Raw genomic sequence first — 25,285 nt, forward strand, 5'->3', positions numbered from 1 at the left:
TGGATCTGGAATTGGGTTTGTTGTTTAAGGACTAAGAAGGTGAAGACTAATTCTGAGAGCTTAGAGGCAGGGAAAGAAGTGTGTGAGTCTCGCTTCTTATTGCCTGCTAATGTGGGGGAGGTGCTTTCATCCTGTTAATTGGTGAAGCAGGGAATGCTCTGAGATACTTTTTTCTCTCCTTATTTTTTTTTTCCTGTGGATGTAATGAGAGGGGAGAAATTTTGGTCCTTGACCCTTAATTTTTCCTTGACTGACTGACTACAGATTTAAGAACCCAGCTTAGCTAGGCATCACGGGACACGCTGTGTCCCACAGCCTTATGAGGTTATTTTTTGCACAGTTAAGAGCTTTTCTGAAATGCTAATATGCTAATACATGACCATATGGCCAATTGTATTGTATTGTTTTTTAAACACACATTCTTCTTGGAATGTTCCTAGAAAACCTTTCACTTTTTTCTTCAGTGACAGGAGAAATTGGTTGAATAAGAAACTCAAATACAAATTTCAGAATAGCAGCCGTGTTAGTCTGTATTCGCAAAAAGAAAAGGAGGACTTGTGGCACCTTAGAGACTAACCAATTTATTTGAGCATAAGCTTTCGTGAGCTACAGCTCACTTCATCAACCTGTCATTATGGAAGGCACCGAAGTTAGCCGTATGGAGTGGAAATCTATCAACTTCATGAGGCATCCGATGAAGTGAGCTGTAGCTCACGAAAGCTTATGCTCAAATAAATTTGTTAGTCTCTAAGGTGCCACAAGTACTCCTTTTCTTTTTTTCAAATACAAATGTTCCATTATAGACATGAGACTTAGCTCTGTGCAGTATATTTCATGGTACACTTTAACTTTCACAATAGCTTTGTGTTCGTAAAATCATGTACTTTCATTCTTGAGTTTCGTGCATTTTCTGGTTGACTGGAGCTTTGGTGATGGTGCTCTTGTATAGTTTTGAGTTGTTGTCCCAGATTTTTTAAGACATTGCGGTTTATTACTTCAGTTTAATGTAGACTTTGTTATTGTTGATTCCAAATGTCTGTTACACTAGCAGTATTTTCTTGAAACTCTTGATATCGAAATAAAAACTCCCCTACTGGGCATTTAAGTTTATGGATAAGGAGGCAAGTTGTGTTAAGATTATCTGTGAACTCAGAGTTTCATGGTCTCTGTGTATATAATGTCTTCTGCAGTTTCCACAGTATGCATCCGATGAAGTGAGCTGTAGCTCACGAAAGCTTATGCTCAAATAAATTGGTTAGTCTCTAAGGTGCCACAAGTACTCCTTTTCTTTTTGCGAATACAGACTAACATGGCTGTTACTCTGAAACCTCTCAGAGAATATTGTTAGGCATAAGCAGTAGCATGCGTCTGCTGAATCTTAAGCTAAAATTCTTCTCACTAATTGAAAAATCCTATATATCCAATTTAGTTTAATATTAGTGACATGAAACCTTATTTTGTGTTCTTTGCTTTAAGAATATGTTGTTTACAAAAAGACGCTCATCTTCTATTACATTGACCATGTAAAAATTCTGCTAATGGATGGAATTTGTTCCTTGATATAAGTACCATGTGCTGTCCCTGTTTTACTAGGTTTTTTTTTTTTCTTTTTCTTTTTTAACTCTTTTTTTAGGACACTCAAGTTAAGTGGTTTTGGATACTCAATTTGTTAAAGGTCTTTTTGTGAATGTCTGAATATTTATTAGACTTTTTTAGATTATTGTAAATATTCATTACACTAATATAGTTAGGAAAATTTACTGCATTCCCAACCAGGTGAACTTATTCTTGCAGAACTGATAAGGGAATTTGGTTCTGAAGCACAGACTTCAATTTACGTAATTAAAATATACCCCCCTGCATAGATGTTCACAAAAAATAGTGTGTAGGTAAATAAAATACTGTTTTTATCAACTGTTTAGATACATGAAAACAAGTACTTATGTCCCATTTATGATAGTATCCCACTTAGAAAAGAACACCTTGGTGTTTCATGGAGATTTGAGCTATTAGAATTAGCAGAGTTGCTGTCCTATAATGGTGTGTAGACATGTTCTTGAACTGACAAATGGCAGGATTTTCTATCAAGTACAGAATTTTCAGTCTAGCATTTAATTATTAAAGCTATTGAATTTTGAAGCTGTTAAACTTGTAAGCTCCTACATAGACGGCATAGGAGGGCCAGCAAATTGTTGTAAACCTTTTGTAATGTCCTGCAAAACCTTGAAGTTGGGGTGGCTGGATGAGGGTTAGAGAAGCTATAGGAGAGGCAGGTGATGTGGCCTTCCAGCCTTAAAGATCTGCAGGAAAGAGATCAGCAGGTCCCGCAGAGGTTTGGTGCCTCTCTGCTACTCCTCTTCACAATGGCCACATAGCTTCTACAAAAGCTGTGCTGCCATTGGCTAGGCCTTCCATTTCTCTGGGCAAATGTGAGGGGATACAAGTCCAAAGACATACTCTAATGCTGCTTTAGGTATTCAAAGGGAGAATATGGTATCCCTTAGTTTCTCCCCCTCTTGCTCCTGACTTTGTCCCCTGAAACTCTATGGGAGCCTGCTTCCTCTGTAGATGCTGAAACTGTTCTTCTAGCAAATGCTGGGAGAGATGATTCTAAGGAGAGCAGCATGTCCTCTGCTTGAAGGAGTCCTCTCTAGTTTTAAATGGCAAGTGGAGTGGTCCTTGGGAAAACCATGAAAGCTGCCCCTTCAGAATCTAAAATGATCTCACTACTAAGAAGAAGCTATCCATTTGCCCTTTCATCCCATTATCTCCTCTTGGGACTACCCTAAAACTCCTCTCTCTTTGATATTGACACTTTTCATATACTTGTAGATAATTGTTCTGTACTTATTAGCTGTCATGTATCCAAACTATTCAGTGGGATTTTTTTCCAGTCTTTTCTTGCAAGTTCTCCCATCCCCTTAATCATTTTTGTTGCTCTAATAACAATAATTAATAATAATAATAATAAAAAAAACCAGCCCTACCAAAACAATTTTCCAGTGCACATATTTCCCCCCTCTGCAGGGGAGGATTGGAACAAATGTGACTCATGCATAGTCACATTGCTTAATGCACTACTGGAAGATGCTCAGATACTGCGGTGATGAACATGATATAAAAACCTAAATAAAATAGAGTAGAACTCCAGTTTCAGCTCCCAGCTTATCCACATCTTTTGCCTAGAAATTGATGCAGTACACTACGTGCAGTCTCTTCAGTGTTGAGTAGAGAACTACCTCTTTATAAAAAACAAACAGGTTGTATTTTCTTTTTTCAGCCACCATATGCTATATAGGCTGCTCTTTGATTTTGTTATACACCAAGGCAGCTGGGTCTCTTTCCATTATTGCGTGAAATATCTCCTCCTAACAATCTTTGGAGTGAGATTATTTTTACTTAACTATGATAGGTTGCATTTTCGTGTGTTGAAACTCACTTTATTTCATGATCCTTTTCTAACCTCCTTAGACACATTTTATATTATTTCACAGCTGGGTTAGGGAGAGTGTGGCTAACTGGGGTCCCAAAATCTCTGTGTTGGGAATGTGGGTCCTCAGGTACCCCAGTGACCTATCCCACTCCACTTTTGGAACGTATGGAGCAGGTAGCCTCATCTCCAGAAGTACAGCCTATAATAAGGCTCCAGGTGCGCCAGGGAGATAACAGTGAGGAACATCAGGGGAGAGGTGGAGTGGGTAGCCAGGATTCTCTGACCATAGGACTTCAGGTGCTACTATAATTATGAGCCAAATCAGCTGGAAGGAAGAATTTAATCTGAAAAATATGAATGATTGGGAATTGTTTAAGAATACTTTACTAGATACATCAAAAGCCACAGCTGAGGAAGAAGGCTATATTGGTTAAAAAACTGACCTGGTTTAGGGGGGAAGTAAAGGCAGATGTATATAAAAAAGGAAGAAAGGGGAAGTTGATAGTAATGAATATAAATCAGAAGCTAGGGATTGTAGAAAATTGATAAGAGAAGCAAAGGAACACAAGGAGAGATCTGTGGCCAGCAGAGATAAGGATAATAAGCTTTTAAAAGTGTATTAGAATTCTTTTTGTTCCTAACAGTGTTATTGGTCTGTTACTAGATGCAAATGTTAAATTATCAATAATGCAGAAAAGCCAGAAGTGTTCAATGAATATTTCTGTTTTGTATTTGTGGGGAAAAAGAGATAACACACACTTTTAATTCCTCTAGTATCTTGGGAGGAGGTTAAACAGCTCCTACTGAAGTTAGACATTTTAAAGTCAGCTGATTAAGATAACTTGTTTCCAGGAGTTTTCTTGGTACTGCACAACTTTTTGATTAACAAACTAGAACTATATAAAATTAACATAGGCATATATTAAATGGATTAAAAACTGGCTAACTGATAGGTCTCAAAATGCAATTATAAACAGAGAATCATCATAGATCTGGTGTGTTTCCAGTGGTGTCCCACAAGGATTGGTTCTTGGCCCTTTGCTATTTAACGTTTTTATCAATGATTCTGGAACAAAACCTAAAATAGTCACTGAAAAAGGTTTCAGATAATGCAAAAACTGGAGGAGTAGTAGATAATGAAGAGGGTTAGGCCACTGATGGAGTGCAATCTGGATTGCTTTGTAAGCTTGGCGGAAGCAGACAATATGAATTTTAATATGGCTAAATGTATGCATCTAGGCAAAAAGATTGTAGCCCATACTTACAGGGTTGTGGACTCTATACTGGGAAGCAGTAACCCTTTAAAAAAAAAAGGGGGGGGTGTGGTGTCTTGGTAGATCAGCTGACTGAGATCCCAACGTGATGCTATGGCCAAAAGGATAAACTAATGTGATCCTTGGATGCATAAATAACGGGAATCTCCAGACAAGTAGATTATTTTACCTCTGTATTTAGCACTGGTTGACCACTGCTGGAATACTCTGTCCAGTTTTGGTATTCACACGAAGTATGCTGGTATATTGGAGAGGGTTCAAAGAAGAGCCATGAGAATGATTAAAGGATTAGAAAACATGTCATGTGGTGATAGCCTGAAGGAGCTCAATAAAGAGAAGATTTAATGGGTGACTTGATTACAGTTGATAAGTACCTACATTGGTAACAGATATTTAATAATTGGGCCTTCAGTATAGCAGAGAAAGATGTAACATGATCCAATGGCTGGTTGTGGAAGCTGGACCAATTTAGACTGGAAATAATGTAGACATTTCTAACAGTGATAGTAATTAATCACTGGAACAATTTACCCAGGGTCATAGTGGCTTCTCCATCGCTGACAATTTTACAAAAACATTCAATTTTGATTCAAAAAGATATGATCTGTGAATTATTTGGAGGCAGTTCTGCAGCCGTTTTTATGCAGAAGGTCAGACTAGGTGATTACAGTGGTCTCTTTTGGTCTTGGAATTTATGAATAATTTTATTGTCATTGGTGGTTGCAACTAATATTTCAGTAGAAAAATAATGACAAGATTAAGTGGGAGAGAGAAAGCAGGAAGTTCAGAAAGTTACTTAGGGATAATAGTTGAAACCCATTAGATGAGAGTTTGCAATGTGATAGCATAAACAGCTTTTGTTGCTGAGGATTGTGTATGTTGAGACACGTCACAGAGCAGAGGTAGTAATCCTTTATGGCTCTGGTGTGACCACTTTTAGAGTACTGCACTCAGGTCTGAGCACAGCGGGTAAAATCCTGGCCCTGTTGAATTTGATGCCAAAGCTTCCATTGATTTGGACGGAGCCAGGATTTTACCCCATATTTCCAAAAATACATTATCAGGTTGGAGGAACTTCACAAAATATTTATCTAGCTTGTGGGAAAAAGTGAATGAGATAAATAGGTATAGTTTAATACAGCGGTTCTCAACTGGGGGTACACGGCCCCCTGGGGAGCCATGAGCAGGTTTCAGGGAGTCCACCAAAATAAACCAGTGAGCAGGCACAGCATCAGACTCACTGGGGTACAGGGCAGAAAGCCGAAGCCTGAGCCCTGCTGTGTGGGTCTGAAGCCGAAGCCTGAGCCCTGCTGTGTGGGTCTGAAGCCAAAAACTGGGCAACTTAGCTTCACGGGCCTCTCTGGTGCCCTGGGCAGTGTTCCCTCTATTTTTTGCCACCCATGTGCAGAATGAATTTTGTTATGTGCACCAATATGGAGGTGATGTGTGATACATCATCTTCATATTGGTGCACATAACAAAATTCATGGGGGTGGGCTGGGGCAGAGGGGTTTGGAGTGTGGGAAGGGTCTCAGGGCTGGGATGCAGGGGTATGAGGGCTTTGGGGTGGGGCTGGGGATGAGCGGTTTGGGGTGCAGGAGGATGCTTCGGGCCTACAGTGGGGAGAGAGGACTCCCCCCAGCTCTCTCTCCTACAGCAGCATCTGCACTGGAGGGGAGGGGTGCCTGAGGGATAGCTCAATGGTTTGAGCATTGGCCTGCTAAACCCAGGGTTGTGAGTTCAATCCTTGAGTGGGCCATTTAGGCAACTGGGGAAAAAATTGGGGATTGGTCCTGCTTTGAGCAGGGAGTTGGACTAGATGACCTCCTGAGGTCCCTTCCAACCCTGATATTCTCTGATTCTATGATTCCCTGCCGCAGCAGCTCTGGGTCTGCAGGATAGGCGCCCCTCCCCTGGCTGCAACAGATCTGGGATGCGGCTGGGGGCCGGGGCAGATTCCCTGAGTGCCTGTGTGGTGCTAAATAGGCTGCTGCGCGGCCGCATAGCTTACAGGGAATTTAGGCTCCAGGCAATTGCCCTGCTTGCTACCTCCTAACACTGGCATGGGCTTTTAATCTCCTGGATATGCAGAAAAACAGTTCTGGATATGCAGAAAAACAGCCCATAGGTGGGCTGTGGAGATTTTTATAGTATGTTGAGGGGGGGCTCAGAAAGAGAGAGGTTGAGAATCCCTGGTTTAATAGATGTGACTAAGGGTGGGATCTAAGTCTAAAATATTTGAAGGGCACAAACACCAAGTATGGAGAAGAATAACTTGGCACTTGTGTACATTTCAGAATTAACTTGGATTAAGGTAGGGTATGAGTTTAAAGCACAATAAATATTATGCAGATATTCTCATTCCATGTGTAGACAAACCCTTAAGTGTGGTACATCCCATATAACTAGGAATAACAGAATGAATTTGAGAAAGTGAAAATGGAGCCTGAATAGTAGGGAAACATTTCCTGGTGCTGAGATACATTAGTTAGTGGAATAGTCTCCCCAGGGGAGTGGTGGAAGCTCCATCACTTTGGGCATTTAAAGGAAGGCTGGACAAAAAAATGAAAATCTACTTTTCTGTGCAGCACTGCACTAGCCAATCTCTTCTTCATGCGATGCATCACACTTTTCTGGCTGTTTTGTACAGTCCATCTGAGGTAATATCATATACTTCAAAGCTGCTTTATTGCATTCTTTTAATCTGCTAATTCCATTATTAAACCAGGGGAAAAACAGGAATCGAATATTTTGTGTAGTCTGATTTATTCTTTATATTAATGGCTCATGGTTCTGTTACTCAAGTGCTTTCAAATTCTTTTCTCAATATTTATTCCATTATTTTCCTTGGGATTATTTACTTGTCCCATCTGGTGAATGGTATCTATTAGACTTGTTCTCTTTTTTTTGTGGGGGAGGTTGGTACCACGTCGTCTTTATTCCAGTATTCATGTTCTTTCTCAGATCTCTGACTCCCTTTCAAAGTAATTGCTAACAGTAAGTGAACTAGTTAATTCCCTTAGGTCCCTAGGCTGCATGTCATCTGGACCTCCTTATTTGTATGTACTCACTTTTTTATAGTATTCCCCCTACTTGCTTATCAACAGCTATATGGACAAAATTTTCATTACTTCCTGATTGTCCATAGGTACAAGAGCATACTGAGATAGCTAAAGTTTCAGTAATCGAGCACATGGTGAATTACTTGTGTTCTCACACCTATAGTTAGCTTCTTTGTGGGAGTGTGTTGTTATTTGTGCATTACATTTGGGTATTTTATTAACAGACCAGCAGTCACACTTGTTATTGTATAAATGGTTGAGTTGAGGTCATTGGATAGTTAGCAGATGGGAATAGCTTTGGGAAAAATGGCCATGCTTAGGAAATTTTTTTGGACCGTCTCCTCTGAAAATTCACTAGTGTTGAAAAGTAGCTCTGTAGCAGCGAACTTTAAAGAGATGTTTGTATGCAGCTGGGACTGAATTTACAGACTACCTTTCTCTGACTTGCTAAAAAGCTAAAGATTGACAATCCTTTCATCCTGCATTATCCAGCATTGCTTTTAACTCCAAGAGAACTGTGTTCACAAATTGATGCTCTGTTCCTTTGGGGTTGGTGCAGAAACATTAAATTGTACTAAAATATTCATATGTGAGTGCATTTAGCTGAAAGCAATTGATGTGCAGTTCCCAAGAGAGCAGAAAGAAATGCTGTATGGCCCTGTACTCCAGCAGACACCTTAAGCATGCTTCTTAAGAGTAATTACATGCCCTGGCTGATCAAAGTCTATAAAGGTTCTTTAAGTGAAAAAGATTAGGACTGGATGGAACTGCAATACTTTGTGTACTGTTTAATAACTCTCTGCTACTTGAATGCAAGATATTCAACAACCTCACTATTTAGTACATTTTTTTGGAACAATTGTCTGATACACAGTGTAATATATATCTAGTGTCAAGCCATAAAACATTTTATTGGGTTAATAGCTCGTAATTGGAAGGGATCCTTCGTGTGAAGTAACTCTCATAACTAAGATTTCTTTCTAATTTCATTGTCCTTTCACGCTTTCAAAGAAAATAAAATCTCTGGGCTATCTGTAGAAAGAGTACATGTGCCAAAGGGGTTCATTAAACGAGCTGTTTAAAAGCATGCCTCTGCAATGATGACAAATTGATGTACACTGAAGATTTTAAATGTAATTCAAAAGTTGGGATGAAAATCAGTAGGCACTGACAGCACATTTGCAAAGCAACTACCTCATCTTGTGTTACACCTGTGCAAGATACAAAACAGTACCTTAAGAGAATTCCCACTCATACTATAAATGAGAATAAAAATTGTTCTTGTGGCTTTCTTAAGCAAATGTAACTGCCCTAAGGCAGCCTTGGGCATTTTAAAATTATCTTACAAATAAATATCAAGTAACGTTACAAGACATGGCACATTTAGGAAATCATCATTTCATAAATTTGCAGATCTGTGTACACATGAAAAACATTCTGCATTGACCTATTGTTATGTTGTATAGTGACTTGTAGGTGACACTCCATAAAACGTAGTGTAACTGGGTATATGGATTTCAGATGCAATCCTACAAAATTCTGTATAAGAAATCCCATTGATCTTACTGGGATTACTTGAGTAAGGGTTTGCAGGATTGGGGACTTTTAATTTGACTCTGAACTGGTAGGTCATGGAGAGATTGGAGTAAAAATTGTTCTCAGCCTAGAATTCTGGCTGCTTGAAACTTGAAGTCAAAATCCAGATTGTACATAGAACAAAATCAGGACTTTAAGTGGTGATTCTCTTTCTTTAGAGTTGTTCTGACTCAAATCTGCTGCTACAGCCCTAAGAGTTGCCAGGGATGAATGCTTGAGTTGGGCCTCTGCCTGCCCCCTTACTCCCGCTTCGGCAATTACTGTGTGGTTGTCTGGGCAGGTTACAAACTCCCCAGCCACACACACAGTCCTCTCTGGCTGCTGCTGCAGCCCTCTTGAGGAGTCAGGGCACAAGGGGTGTGTGTGCGCTGCTGGCCCTTGCCTTGCCTTCACACATTTCCATCACTGCCCTGATGGAACTGCCACCAATTCCCCAAATAGCACCTCTTTAATTTAAATATGACTGTTGTTTGTTAGTATTGTCTTGCTCGTGCTTCTTTATCTTTCCACTTTTTGCCCTCGTATGGTCTTCAGTGTCCCTTCATCTTCCATGCTGCTTGGTTCCTCGATTCCATACCATCTCCTCATCAGCTTTCCTCTTTCCCCTTTCCTTAAACTTGTGCTGTTCATATTTACCAAACCCTTCTAACGTATATGTTCCTTGGTAATATTGAAGGACATTCAAATTATTCAAAACCATCAACCTGAGCATATAGTTTTATAGCCATGTTGTCATATTAATATCATTCTCCCTTTCCTCCCCATATTACTTGCATTCACTTGCTGCATCTTTTTTCAGATTGGAATGAGAGCTCTTCAGGGCAAGGACCATGGATCAGAATCTGGCCCCACGACTGCCCTTTTGTTGCCACCCCAGTGATGTAAAGAGGCTGACGTGCCCTCTTGGTGAAATTTCTCCCATGCAGGAGCAGCATAGGGCTGACATATGTCACAGAAAGTTAGAACAGCCCCAGAGGGGGCTCTAACTTTCTCCAGGGACTCCAAATCTGTAGGACACACAGATGGTATAAACCTGTTTTTGCCAACCATCCACCTGGACTGTGCCTCCTGAGAGCATCAGTACAGAATCTGGCTTCATGTTCTCTTGTGTTTTTATGCAGCACCTAGTGCAAGGGGGCCACAGACTTGACTAGAGACTTGAGGCATTATTACAGCACAGATAATTCCAAAGACTTCACCTTACAGCTGAGGTAGAAGCTCATGGTTTCAGTAAAGGCATAGAAGTGGAAGATTTTATATTTTTAAAAGAACTAAATAAAAATGGGGGAAATATGGCTTGCCTAATCTTCCTTATCTTGGTATCTAGGGGATCTGAGAGCCTTGTGAGCGACCAGTTCCTTCCTTGGTGATCCCTACATCAGCACCTAGCAGCTTGGAAATTTTATTGGTCTAATCAGCTTGGTACATTTTAATTAAACTGTAACCTATATAAACTGAGTCTCCTTCTTAATACTTGGAATTTTTTTTTTCAGTAGGGAACTACTAATAGGAAACATGCTGTTCTGCGTAGTGTCTTTATAATTACACATTTAAGTAAAAGTTGCTTACTTGAAGTGATCTACCAACAAACTAAAACCATTCAAAATGGGTTGGATATCATACTTGGGAAGCTGAAGGCAGGCAAACTAAAAGGCTAATGATGTGCATAGGTCTTAAAAGACTTAACTGTATGTTTAAGACAAAGAAATCTGGTAGTGTATAAGTGACCTTTTAATAAAAACATCTTTGTCTTTCCTAGATATGTTAATAGAAAATAGACATGAGTGTCTGGCTTTCGATAAATTGGACTCCTTCCAAAGACTGGTCTTTAAAGTTTAGCAAACTGACAAGAGGAACCCGGTAGTGTAGAAGACCAGCGCTTAATGAATCTCTCTCAAAATCATATTACAGTAACTTTTTAAGAGTGTTGTAGAAAAAACAATACAATGTGAGATTAATCTCTCATGTAGCTTCTACTTTCTCCTTTGGGATAATTACAATATTACAGTCTAACTGTGGTTCCTTCTGTGTACATATTATATTACACTTGTTAGACATAGCAGCTGCAGTTAAGATGGGGTGACTCCAAGCAGGAATCTACTAAGTAAAGGGGAGTGGCGGGGGAAGCTCAATGAATTTTGTACTCTTCAGCTATTGGATATCTTTGAAAAATGCTCAGAATTGAGATGCATTTCATAGCCTTATTCATATTTTTCCTGATTTTTATCGACTTCTTACATTCAAAGGAAATATCCTATCATCACTCTGCACTTCTTCCATATAATTATCACTGAGAGAGTTTTCTGTGTAAACTGGGAAAGTTTCATGAATCCATAGGAATAAAGTAAAATTTTAAAAGTATCATTTTTGAAGAAGAGTTTGGCAGAAATAAGTAAATTTTCTCCTAATTTATGCATCCAGCCATCTTAATTGAAGCACGCCCCCCCCCCCTCTTTGTTTCCCCGGAGGAATGGGGCAGGAATTTGGCTTATGTGGTAGCATTGTTCATTACTGTCTGATATTTGTGTGCTGGGATCCAATAGAATAAAATGTGCCATTGAGATAGGTGTTCTCGATCCTTGGAAAGCAGAAGCCCCATGCAGGAGTTGCTAAAATAAATCAGGGTGTGGAAACTCTGGATTCTAAACTTGATCTGTGCATGTAACTTTAGAGGGAAGAATTGAACAGCAGTGGGTAGCAGTTAAACTGAGGTGAAAAAAAAGGGAAACAGCCATATCCAAGGCTTTCTAGTTGAAACATGCTGAGAGCCAATAAGGCTACACTTTAGTCCCTTTCCTTGATCTAGATTCTGGCACACAATTTGTAGCTTTTGGGCCGCTAAGCCTGCAGAAGGAAAAACAGATTTCAGCTCACTTTAAAGCTAAATGGGAAAGTGCTTCAGTTACTTGGGAGAAGGGGAAGGGTACAATAAAGACTAGGGAAAGTTGGGGCATTGTTTTCTGCCTCTTGTAAAATGGAAGAAATCAAGATTAGAGGCTTCAGGCTGATTTTTCTCCAAATTAAGCCTGGAATGTGGGGTGGGTATGTGTGGGGTTGGGGAGGGGGGGGCGTCAAAAATGAGACTTCAGTTTTGTGTCTAGCAAAGTTTGTGATTGAAGCACTGTAACAAGATTTAAAGTGTGGGCTTGGAGAAGGCCTCTGGTTAAGGACAAGGACTGCTACATTATCACTTTTGAATATTTGTTGTACTCTGTTGGGGACTTTATCCTTGTGCTCTGTTCTGCATTCTACTGTCTTTATATATGGTGATTTTTGGTGGATTGCTCATATTTCAAGTAAGATAAAGGGCTAAATTGACAAAGGCTGGCATTGTGTGGTTCTTTGGGGTGTGCTAAAGCATGTGGGAAAAGGACATACAAACCAGCACTTGGGGTTTTTTTTGGGTCCCTGATGAATTTGCTGACTCACAAATGCTAACTTGAACTAGAACACTTTTTGATTAAAAAAAAAATGTAAAATCTTTCTTACCTCCTTGATCATAATGTACACTATGCTCTTTCTGCATTGCAATATAGGTGTTATAAACTAACTGGGTTTTGTAATTAAGATTGTTTTAATTTTTGTTTTCAAAATGGAGGACATTGAATGGCAAGTGGGTGAATGAGAGGCATTGAGAAATGATGACTTAGACCTTCCTTCTGGCTAGTAGCTTCTTGTCTTGGTCTTTATGAATGAGATGGTGAAAAGTACTCTTTGATTCTCTTCTGTGAATTTCTGAAGGTAGCCAAACAATAAAGTGTTGACTAAAATTTGGGCTGTTGGCCAAAAAGTATTGTTCCATGAATTCAAAATGTGCCTGGCTTTGGGTAGATTGTAGTCAGGATGACTTTCAAACCAAGGGGAAACAGTTTTCTTCTATAAATTAAGACTGCCAATATTAATAAGCCTTTCTGAAGAATTTAGATTTGCTTATAAATTCTTACCCATTTCAAATGTAAAGTATGTAAAAGTTTCCACATTGACAACCCTAGTGACTTAAGCCCTATTTATGTCTCCAAGACAGATAGCAGCAGGGTGGATTGATTTAAATCACCAGTTTTAGTCATGATTTAAATAATTGATTTTAATCATGTTTTGCATTTGTACTTTAGAAAAATAAAGAAAGGTTGGTTCTTGTTAGTAACATAAAAATGTGTTGATTTGCAACCCAAATGTACACTAAATTTGACGCTGCTTCTTGCTAACCAGGTGGATTCACTTGATCTATGCACATTTCTTTAAACCCTTGTGTAACTTAACTTGTTTGTTCAGATTTTTAATTTTTACATTTTTGTTAGAATATGGTGAGTGTTGCATTTTGTATTTACTAGATAGTTAATTTCTCTTGAGATTTGTGTCAAGCTGCATTAGGATGAAAATTCAAGTAAATATGCACAAAAACAGTTTAAGTTTTATTTAATTTAAAAAAAATCTTACGTGTGCTGATACATAGAAAAAGTTTTTCAAAATAGTTTTAAATGCAAAACATAACTGATTTGTTAAACAGTTGATCTAAATTATCTGTAGTTAGCAAATAGAACTGATTTGTTTCTGGTCATTGTGTCCTTCAGTTTTAGAACTAGTAGATCTCACCCTCTCATACCTCGTTTTTATTCGTGGCCTGGAAGAGAAAAACAAGCTTTCCTGCTTTTTCCACTCCCACTTGGTTTCTTAACTTTGAATTAACTAGTTATTGAATTGAACTAGCTGAGTAAACTGAAAAGAAAAAAATATTTGTTCCTTGCACCTACAGAAGAGGTTACTGTGGTCAAAAGCTGGTTTAGCATGTCAGCAAACTCTGGTTCCAGGTGCATAGCCAGTGACTAGGTCAGTGGGTGACTTTCTTTGAAACTGGGTAGCAAACATATACTGCTTAATATTATTCTTTTTGTGTGTGCTTAATTTAAATGATTATAGTAAATTTAGGCCTTAACAAAGGTGGTCAGTTTCAAATTGAATTTTAAAAATGTTTTTTAGAAATAAGCCTGTATTTAATTAATAAAACTGATAGGAAAAAATTAAATTAAATTAAAAATCTTTCCGAGAATCTGAAAGACCTTCCAACCATGACAGTCCCATCCTTCAACTAAGGAGTAATGTGTATTATGATGCATTTACAACAGTACAAACCTCACATAGACAGGGCATCACTGTGGTTGTGCATGTGCCAGATACTTTTTTTGTCTTTATTTCCCACCCTAAAACTGGCCAAGAGGACAAGAGAACCAAATCTTGTTCCCTGGGATTTCTGCCTATAGTGCTCCCATAGGACAATGTGCTGTTCTGGATTTCCATAATCTAGACAAGAAATTACTTGTATATTAAAACACTCTACGGTACTGATTTTTGTTATAGTTTCAGTGAGATGTTACACACTTTCACTTACGCTAATAATTATTTTTCTTCTAGGAACTTTATATTGCTGTTGGAATATCTGGAGCAATCCAGCATTTAGCAGGGATGAAAGACAGCAAGGTACAGTCCTGCATGTAGTAGAAAAGACTGAAAGAAGGAAAAAATATTTTTTTTTTTTTACAAAATACATATAGCAGTAGAACTTCTTCCAACATTTGTTGCAAGTGAACATAGCAAGACAATTGGTTTGTTCTGCTGCATTAAAAGTGTCAACTCTTAAAGCTCTATATTATGTTAAATACTGTGAAAAAGTTTCAATAGCAAGCTAACTTTAAAAGAAATCTGTTGCAAAAACAGTTTATTAGAAAAGACTAATTGATTTAATGTATTGTTTAAACAAAAATTCCATTCTTGAATACTATACTATAGTCCCACTCACACATTTCAGAACCTGACGTATTAATTCATGCATAACAATGTGCAATTTGAATTATGAACTTACTATTCCATAAAGTAAAAGATGACTGACATTCCTGCATTTATCTATTCAAATGGAAACATTTTATAAAATGGTAATAAAACTTTAAAAGGTTTAACTCGTTAGTAGCTGAAATGTACGGGCTAAATTTGGAAATTGGACTGGACAATGACTATTTCCTAATAGGCAGAATTATGTGCAGTAATAATGCCAAAAATAGATTTTTTTTTTTTTTTGTTACAAGTAATTTTTACAAGAGGCCATTTTTTGTACCTCTTTAGGAGACTCTGTTAAAGTAGATTTATCAAACAGGCTTAAATGTGTTTCTGCTGTGGCATCCTGCTGAAGCATGAACAGCTCATAAAGCAGTGGAAAACCCTTGTGAGGGTCTCCCATTGTTTTATAGGTGGAGCACACGTTTCTGTTTTCACCTTTTGATAAATGGATCTTCATCTTCTGAAATTTCAGGAGAAAAGTTCTTAAAATTCTTTTCTGTCCACACTAACAAATTTAGCTTGGTTAAGTATCCAATGATATTTTTAGCATGAGCCAAACTACATAGTAGGATGATCTGAACTTATTTTAGCACCTAGTTTCTTCTGAATACTGCAGGTTGGTGCGTGCATTTTAAAGTGAAATGTCAAACTTTTATTGGAGGGCATAGGAATGAGTGGAACACCAGCTGCCAGATTTAGGTTAGAGGAAATTCCATCGAAGATGCAGTGTAATACATTTTGTATAGCCTTCTTCATACAAGCTTTGTCCTGCTTTAGAGGTAATACAGTTGGAAAAATAACCTGAGTGAGAAATTAAAGGATATGTTATGGGCAATGGGGGAAACACTTTCAGGGAAAATTGTGAGGTGGAGAGGTGCAACTAATAGGATCTGCAGTGGAAGAGGCAGATTTTATGCCATTATGCCACAATTAGTGAAATTATGTAACATTAGCCTCTTCTCTGCTAGATTAAACAGAGAGAGGTGGGGAAGGTGATAAAGAAAGAGTTTGAAATGAATATTTGCAGTCCTGCTAATATCATAAGATCCCCTGCTCTCCAATAGTGTGTCCTAAATTTTGAAAATCCTCTTTTTTTGTTTGGTCCCAATTACATATAAAAGATTAGGTGACTTTGAATCATATACTACTGGGTTTAATTTTTCCCTTTATAATATTTATTTTATATTTAAACAAACTTGTGTATCTTAAGACTTATTTTTACTTTTATTTGAACTGTGACCTACTTCTGTTTTTAGTAGAAGCAGTTAGATACTGTATTTACTGAAAAGATCCAATTTATATTACTGTTTTAAAAAAACTGTAACCATGGCAACAGTCTCTTGTGTGATTTCCTCCTGCCCCCCATACTGTGAATTATCTGGCATTGTGAACTTGCACACTTAAGGATATGTTTTCAGAAGTAGTCAGAGAAGCTTTCTGTGAGTGAAATGTATAATTTATTTGTACTTTTATAACAAGGTAGAAAAATCAGTTTTCCAGAAGGGATGGATTATGTTAGTTGTTTCATCTGTTATGGATTCACAATTCCTTTCCTTTCTAGGAGGTTTTTTAATTATTTTATATCTTACCTAGTTTACATGCCAGTCAGATTAGCATAATTTTTAAATGTACTAAATCCAGTCATTTTACAGAACAGTGATTTAAAATAAAAATATTTCAAAGCTACTGAAGCATTGTTAAAGATTAGGTCTTAGTTGTTTTCAGACACTATTTATCATTTAAAGGTGTTAGTGAAGAGACCTACCTCTTAAAAAACCTTAAATGGTATAGTATTTGTTTTGTTGTTTCTCTGAAGTTACCATCTGATGATTTCCTTCAATATTTCATGGGAAGGATGATGAAGTTGTAAAATGATGGAAATATGACCAGTTTTCATGAGATTGTCATTTCTTATCTGCTTCTGATTTTGCACCCTTAAAACACATGGATTTGAATTATCACACAGGGTAGGAGATGGATTGTTGTCAGTCTTGTAGCCAAAGTACACAGTTTTAAGTTGTATTGAATGCAGATGTTAAAAACACTTGTTTATGAAGTGCAGGGGAGAGAGAAAAGAGATGCTGACTGCCTGATCCTTCAGTATTGAGATTTTCTCAACACTAAAGACTGTGAAATGTAATGTATGACCTAGAAAACCAGCTCTGATTAAGAAATACCAGGTGACCGAAGTTCCTTGAATTAGTGGATATGTTATAGGAGAAACTGAGATGTGGTGTTTTTAAACAAATCTAACAATGGTGAGGGTACATCTCCCTCTTCAACAAGCCAATGGTGAATATTTTTCTGAATATCTATTAGATAATACCTCCACAAGGTTCTTCTAGAGCAGTGCTCTCTAGCCTTTTCAGCCTGAGGGCCAAACACCTTGTTTCAAAATGACAATACTTGGGGGAAGATTTCTGGGCTTGTGCCCTTTATCATGCTTAGGTAGTGTAGAAGGAACAGAAAGCACCCTGAAGAGCCCTATCAGGGTGTCCTCACCAGGTGTAACACCAGTGCAGCCAGCTCCTATGCATCCCTGCAAGCAGTCCTTGTTGGAGTGGCCACAGCACCTTGCAATGAGGCTATCCCCAGCTGGGCATATGGTTCCTAAGGGAACATTGCCAGGTGGTGGAAATTAGAGTAGCCCCCATGCTCCCCTAACTAGTGCCAAGGCTGGGGCATAAAATTGAGGAGCCATAACTGCTTTTCTTCCCATCCTGGGCTGCCCTGGGTGGCTATATTGGGGAGGAAGGTCATTCTTTGCTAGTTGTCTGTAGGCTCCAAGTGAAATCAGTCCAACTACTGTTCTGTGGGCTTCCATAGCCCAGCAAGGAAACCGCAATGGAGCAGTATTCACCTCTCCCCTTGCAATGCTGCAGGCAACCAAGAGGGCAGCTGGAGCTTGGCATCAACATCAGCTGCTCCTAAGGCTGCAAGCTGATTCAGACATGTCTGTTTAAAAATCACAGGGCATGTCTCATGGAACACATTTAAAGAAATTGGTATTTGATCTTGCACTAACACCTCAAATGCCACAGGTTGGACACCGCTTTAGAACATACAACTTCTAGGTGGAGACACACATTTTGAATGTCAGTCTAGTTATAGAAAACCATTTCTGTGGTTTAGAAATATAGGCTTTTCTAACCTTATTTCATTTAATTATTACGATCAAGCTTTTTCAGCAAAATTAATGATTTGGTAGAGTACTTGTAGTGGATGGAGAAAAACAGACATTTGAATGAAAGGTCTCTTTGAATCGCAGATAAACATACGAAGAATATGTTGGCTTAGAATACCTGTGGGTTCTCACAGCTTTGAATTGATAGGTGGTAGCCATCACCAGTATAGGGTTTATTTGTGAGCTGTATAGCTTTGAGTTTACAGAGCTCTCCCGTATATTAATATCCTGTAACAGGCTATTTATCTAGGCACCTGCAGTCTTTGGGCTGGAAACCTATCATGAAGCTATTTTGAAGTGATTTGGTCTAGAAGTACAGACTCTGTCCTCTAGGAGAGGGAGTTTTCTGTGTTTAGCATTGGGATTTTAATAGTATATTATTTTTCCACTGTGTAGTGAACTAAATGATATTGCCCACATTAAAAAAAAAATTAACATTTAAGTCTCCAGTGTGTAGCTTTATACTCCTTTTTCAAAATGTCTTTCCCTGTTTTTATTTGTTAAACATCACGGTCCTTTTATAGTGGATGTCCTTTTTTTATTATAGCATTTTAAGGAAGAATCTTCCCCCTCCTTCCTACATCAAATGACCGTCCTGTTAATGGAGCATGGAATAGTCAGACCATAAGTGTTTCCATTATTTATTGTAGACATTTTAATTCGCTTATTGAGATTTCCTTCCAGTCTTGCTTCCCATTTCTGCTTTGAAAACATTTGTCAAATGCCTTTGATCAAATGAGCATAGAATAGTCAGAGCTTAGAAAACTTTTCTGTTATTGTAGATATTTAGTTCTTTTATTGAGGTTTCCTTTATAGTCTTATTTTCAAGGCAGAAATCGGAAGTATTTGTCAAATGCACTTGACCGTATCTGCTGGGTCTAGTATTCCGGTGTGAACGTAAGACGCTTTTTATACGGGGGGAAAAATGTAATCTACAGCTGTATATTTTAAATGTGTTTTTGTTTCTACTTTCAGACCATAGTTGCTATTAATAAGGATCCAGAAGCGCCGATTTTCCAGGTTGCGGACTACGGATTGGTAGCAGATTTATTTAAGGTAAGTCTAACCTTGAGGGGGGTGGGAAAGGGAAATCTTAATTTTTTAGAGCTGGCCTCTGCGTACTGTAGATCAGTTCTGCATACTTTTTTTTTCCTTTTTACTTGCTCCTTCATGACATTTTGAAGTAAGAGTAAAGATGTATTTAAGGAGATACTAGGAATAAGGAAGTATGGTGATTTAAGCTGACGTAAGTGTGTGGATAGGAGTAAAAAATGTTGAATGAATAAAGAACTCATGGGATCAACCCTTCTGATGTCTTTAAAAGTGTCCGCCACTGCATGTGGTTGCTTGTAGATGAGAACCACTCCACATAATTGTTGGAAAGTTTTTCCTTTCATTTCCATGTAGACTAATTATAATTTAAACAATTTTTAAATTTCTGTGTCTGTGCATTTCTGCATTTTATCACCTGCTTCTCCTGTTTATCAGAAGTTTAAATTCCTATTTAAAAAAACACACACCTAGGTGGGAGCCGTGTATAATGAAGTCTGAGCTCGGAAGACAGCTCAAAATAATCTATATTAAATCAGACTCATTCTGGAAGAGACCGTTAGAATATGGGAGGAGGCTCAGATGCTTTGGATTATTTACTCAAACTGATGTTTAAAACATGACACTTTGTAGCCAGTAGTCCATAACTCTGTCCTGGCATCGCTGTTTTCTTAAATAGTAAAACTGTAGAAGATTAAGTTGTAAAACTAGCTACTACAGATGCTGAACAATTGCCCTTTTAAAGATCTTTTATCTTGTAATATTATGTCCATTATTCCTGCCACTCCTCACAAATCAGGCTTTTTTCATGCTCCTTACACCAGCCAGCATCTAGGTAGCACCTTTTAGGGACAGACAGTATTTATTCCTATATTTTGGACTGAGTGTCCTCAGTCAGGCACTTTCCTTCATCTCCTGCTTCTCACCAGAGGTCATAAGCTTGTTTTCAAGAACACATCACGGTGACTTTCCTAAAAGATTCATCCATAAAGCAGTGGACATGTTATTCCTTGACTTTAGCAAAGCTTTTGATACAGTCTCCCATAGTATTCTTGCCAGCAAGTTAAAGAAGTATGGGCTGGATGAATGGACTAAGGTGGATAGAAAGCTGTCTAGATCATTGGGCTCAACGGGTAGTGATCAATGGCTCCATGTGTAGTTGGCAGCTGGTATCAAGCAGAGTGCCCCAAGGGTTGGTCCTAGGGCCAGTTTTGTTCAATATCTTCATTAATGATCTGGAGGATGGCGTGGACTGCACCCTCAGCAAGTTTGCAGATGACACTAAACTGGGAGGAGAGGTAGATACGCTGGAGGGTAGGGATAGGATACAGAGGGACCTAGACAAATTAGAGGATTGGGCCAAAAGAAATCTGATGAGGTTCAACAAGGACAAGTGCAGAGTCCTGCACTTAGGACGGAAGAATCCCATGCACCGCTACAGACTAGGGACCAAATGGCTAGGCAGCAGTTCTGCAGAAAAGGACCTAGGGGTTACAGTGGACGAGAAGCTGGATAAAAGTCAACAGTGTGCCCTTGTTGTCAAGAAGGCTAACGGCATTTTGGGCTGTATAAGTAGGAGCATTGCCAGCAGATCAAGGGACGTGATCGTTCTCCTCTATTTGACATTGGTGAGGCCTCATCTGGAGTACTGTGTCCAGTTTTGGGCCCCACACTACAAGAAGGATGAGGAAAAATTGGAAAGTGTCCAGCGGAGGGCAACAAAAATGATTAGTGGACTGGAACACATGACTTACGAGGAGAGGCTGAGGGAACTGGGATTATTTAGTCTGCAGAAGAGAAGAATGAGGGGGGATTTGATAGCTGCTTTCAACTACCTGAAAGGGGGTTCCAAAGAGGATGGATCTAGACTGTTCTCAGTGGTAGCAGATGACAGAACAAGGAGTAATGGTCTCAAGTTGCAGTGGGGGAGGTTTAGGTTGGCTATTAGGAAAAACTTTTTCACTAGGAGGGTGGTGAAACACTGGAATGCGTTACCTAGGGAGGTGGTAGAATCTCCTTCCTTAGAAGTTTTTAAGGTCAGGCTTGACAAAGCCCTGGCTGGGATGATTTAGTTGGGGATCGGTCCTGCTTTGAGCAGGGGTTGGACTAGATGACCTCCTGAGGTCCCTTCCAACCCTGATATTGTATGATTCTATAAAGCAAAGTTTACTGGAAAACCATGAGAATAAAAGTTTGGTATAGGACATTTTTCTAAGCCTACATCCTGGCTTGTCTGTGCAGTCCAAAACCTCATTGAAGTTTAAAAAAAATCCTGCTTACCGTGTGCATGTTCTTTCCCTACTTTCAGCATCCCCATGTTGGGTGAGAGAGTGTCCCATCACCCCTGTTTGGAAGCTAGTTATACTCTTAATTTGCAGTGCAGGTGTGAACAGACTTAATTGTTGTATGAGCTTGGAATTCAGCTTGGTGTTTGTTTAGGGATAACATTTACTCAGGTTTAGCAGTTTTGAAACTGAAATACACATTTCACTCTGACACAGTCGTCATAATTTGTATCATTTTTAATGATCACAGATCTGGAGGCTCTCTCATTTTTCCTATTGCTTCTCATGCACTTCAAAATGCACTTTCAATATTGCTGACAGTGCAGATTCTAACTCTTGTATGATTAACACTGAGGTTTTTTTTGTATGCGTATAGGTATCTCCCTGTAGGATGCAGTGGTTTTTGCCTTGCATATTCCTACAGGCAACTTCATCTTGGTCCTCAAATTTAGGGTTATATTTTATTAACTCCAATATGAGTTCCTTTAGCAGCTACCATTGCACAAATTGTGCGGCTTATGAGTAGTAGCCTTTGTAGCAGTGGTGGGCGACCTGTAGGCTGCAAGCAGTTCATCAAGGTAATCTGATTGCGGGCTGTGAGACACTTTTGCTGACATTGACCATCTGTAGGCATGGCCCCTCTGCAGCTCTCAGTGGCCCCGGTTCCCTGCACAGTCAACTTCAGCAAAATGTCTTGTGGCCTGCAGTCAGAGTACCCTGATGGGCCACAGGTTACCCATCACTGCTTTGTAGGATCCAGTACCTGTTTTACCCCTCCGAACTTCACTGGCCCTCATTCAGTAAGGTATTTTATGCAGAGGCTTAAATCCCATTGATAGGCTTAATCATATGCTGAATTCTCATTCATAAGTGCTTTGCGTTGAATTGGGGCAACTATCCCTCTGCATTTCACAGCAAACCTGGCTTCCTTGATGAGCCAGGTTTGTGTTGTGTGAAAGCAAGGTTTTAAGAAGTCCTGTTTCTTGTCTACTGTTGATTTGCTTTCCAGACTTCTCCTAATTCTGGGAAAGTTATGATGTAAAGATATCAAAACAATCCCCATAATAAGAAGCTCTGTGGGGGAAGGGGGGAGATCTGTGCCTCTGCAAATATCTATTTGCATTTTATCTATATTGTACTAAAAGTGCATCCATCCTGTGCACTAGGTTCTGAAGAGTAACTGTACTTGGGCAAAAAGAAAAGGAATACTTGTGGCATCTTAGAGACTAACAAATTTATTTGAGTAAAGCTTTCACGAGCTACAGCTCACTTCATCAGATGCATGTACTTAAGCAAGGATCTCCCATTCACTGAGTATTATGTGGAATCTTAGCCTTTCCGCAAAGGAGTCTATTTAAAGTCTTGAGGAAAGCTTTCCCTCTTTCATTCTCCTGTGTTGTGTATTGAAGGAATTTAATTTCAGGTACCATTATGTATCATTCCCATGTCACAGCAGATCTAAATAGTCAAGTTTGACTTTCTTGATTGTTATCCCAAATACTTCACTTTCAGAAACTTTAATAATTTGGTTTCCTTTTTTGAACTTATTATAGAAAAGACCAAATACGTTTCTTTTGTTAGTTGAAGTATGAATGAACATGGAGTTAACATTGAATTTAGATATGAGTGAAGGTTCTAGTTTTGTACAGTGAAATAGATAAAGCATGTCAGTTTCTTAGCATTAAATAGGCTTATCACCTGAACTCCTACCGTCATCCCAAAAACCTGTTTACCATATGTAGAAAAAATTGAACGTTTACTAGAACTCTTCACAGTGCTGCTACAGGTTACACTGCGGGCTCTATTAGCATGTAATCTGTATGACTGGCATGAGCTCATAGTATATCCACTGAGGAAAGTAGGCAGAAACACTGCCAGCACTTAATGCCATTCCTGAACTAATGCCTGCTGGCTCGGCAGTAAACATGGGCCTTTTAATAAGCTGGAGACAAAGTGACATTCGGAAGAAACAACATGTAGACAATTTCCTTAATAAATTTTGTACGAACACATTATTTCCACCTAATGGAAATGTAGCTCTCTTAAATAATTGAGAGGCTATATTCATCAGTGGTGAGTTCAGCTGGGATCTTTGTGAGCTGGGGCAACCTACAGCCCCTTAAAAGAAAAGGTAATTGATATTTTACACAAGTGACAAGGATAGGTTTTCAGGTGTATTCTATAGATTAATCTACCAACTCTTTACATGCATAACTGCTCTTCCTAGTGCTAGTCAGAATTACAGTGCAGCATGGCTGTGTTAAGTGGCAGAACCAGAGCAAGTGCCAAGGCTTTGGCACTGACTCACTTTAAAAGGATTGTTTAATGCTAGTTAAATCAGCTTTTCAATTTCCTTTTTTATTACTTAGTAACTAATTTTTTGAAGCTTGACTAGTAGATGCATTTTACCTTAAACTATTTTTTTGGCCATGGTGATTGTTTACTGCCTATCACTTTCTCATCTCTTCAGAATTAAATTTTGCTGAAAATTAGAGGAACTAAACCAGTTTTCCAAGTAAATCATAGAAATGTACTGTAATGTCCTAAAGTGATTTTGATATTCCTCCCTGGGCTGGAACTAGAAATTTTGGGAACAGGACCTTTAACTATTATTGTAAGGATCTTCAAATACTGAAGGCTCTGTATGGTTCTAATTCCACTGACTTCACTGGGGGAAAAAATGGTAGCTGTGACCTACTACTTATGTATCTAATGAAGCTTTACAGCAATGATAAAGATGCTTCTCCTAATATCAACACTACTGCATCTTGATTCTTCTGTTGAAAAAATCACTCCATTTAAATACTGAACAGGTGAACTGTAGAACTGTTGAACTGTTCAGTACGCAGACATTACAGAATACCTCCAAGTGGTTATTGTATTGATTGAGATTAGAATCTGACCTTCAGTTGGGTTGAGCCCCATGGCTGAGTTCAGTGTGAAAACTTTTTTTTTATATAAAGACAAGCGAAATCTAAACAAGAGTTCATTAGGCTCTAATTCAAGAAGTGAGGGCTTGGCACATAATCATTTCTTGGTATTGTCTGTGTCATATGAACTTTAAACATAGGATTTCAGAACCTCTTTCTTCCCAGTCCTAGCAAACCTTTTCATAGAATATTAGGGTTGGAAGAGACCTCATGAGGTCATCTAGTCCAATCCCCTGCTCAAAGCAGGACCAACACCAACTAAATCATCCCAGCCAGGGTTTTGTCAAGCCGGGCCTCAAAAACCTCTAAGGATGGAGGTTTTACCACCTTCCTTTGAAATTTGTACATACTTACTGTATCTGTTTAAATTTGCAGGTAGTTCCTGAGCTGACTGAAGCATTAAAGAAAAAGTGAAAGCACTCTTCAAATTTGAAGGGAAAGAAAAAAAAAATCTGTGTGCAATGCCCTTGAGTTGCTGGTTTCGGGCAGATTTTGAAACAATGAAAAACTGTACAAATTGTCTGAATTCTAACCCTGAATATCTTGTGTACTACACTCATTTACCTTTTCAGCTAATGTTGGATTGCAAACAATTTTGATTTTTTTTCCAATTCTGTAATAAAACATACACTATAAAATCTA

At 38.7% G+C, this 25,285-nt stretch overlaps 1 protein-coding gene across 2 annotated transcripts in view; it reads left to right on the forward strand.

Annotated features, from left to right (window-relative positions):
- The window catches only part of ETFA (electron transfer flavoprotein subunit alpha), a 45,947-nt gene extending 20,662 nt beyond the window's left edge, over positions 1-25,285 (forward strand). For both annotated transcript variants that reach the window (XM_084640419.1, XM_084640420.1), the window contains exons 10-12: positions 14,775-14,840; positions 19,354-19,434; positions 25,019-25,285. In XM_084640419.1, the coding sequence (XP_084496545.1) occupies positions 14,775-14,840; positions 19,354-19,434; positions 25,019-25,057 (186 nt within the window). In that variant the 3' untranslated portion in view covers positions 25,058-25,285. The remainder of the gene's footprint in view (positions 1-14,774; positions 14,841-19,353; positions 19,435-25,018) is intronic.

This window comes from Lepidochelys olivacea (assembly GCF_965140295.1).
Source record: "Lepidochelys olivacea isolate rLepOli2 genome assembly, chromosome: 10".
In the NCBI taxonomy this organism is placed as follows: domain Eukaryota; kingdom Metazoa; phylum Chordata; order Testudines; family Cheloniidae; genus Lepidochelys; species Lepidochelys olivacea.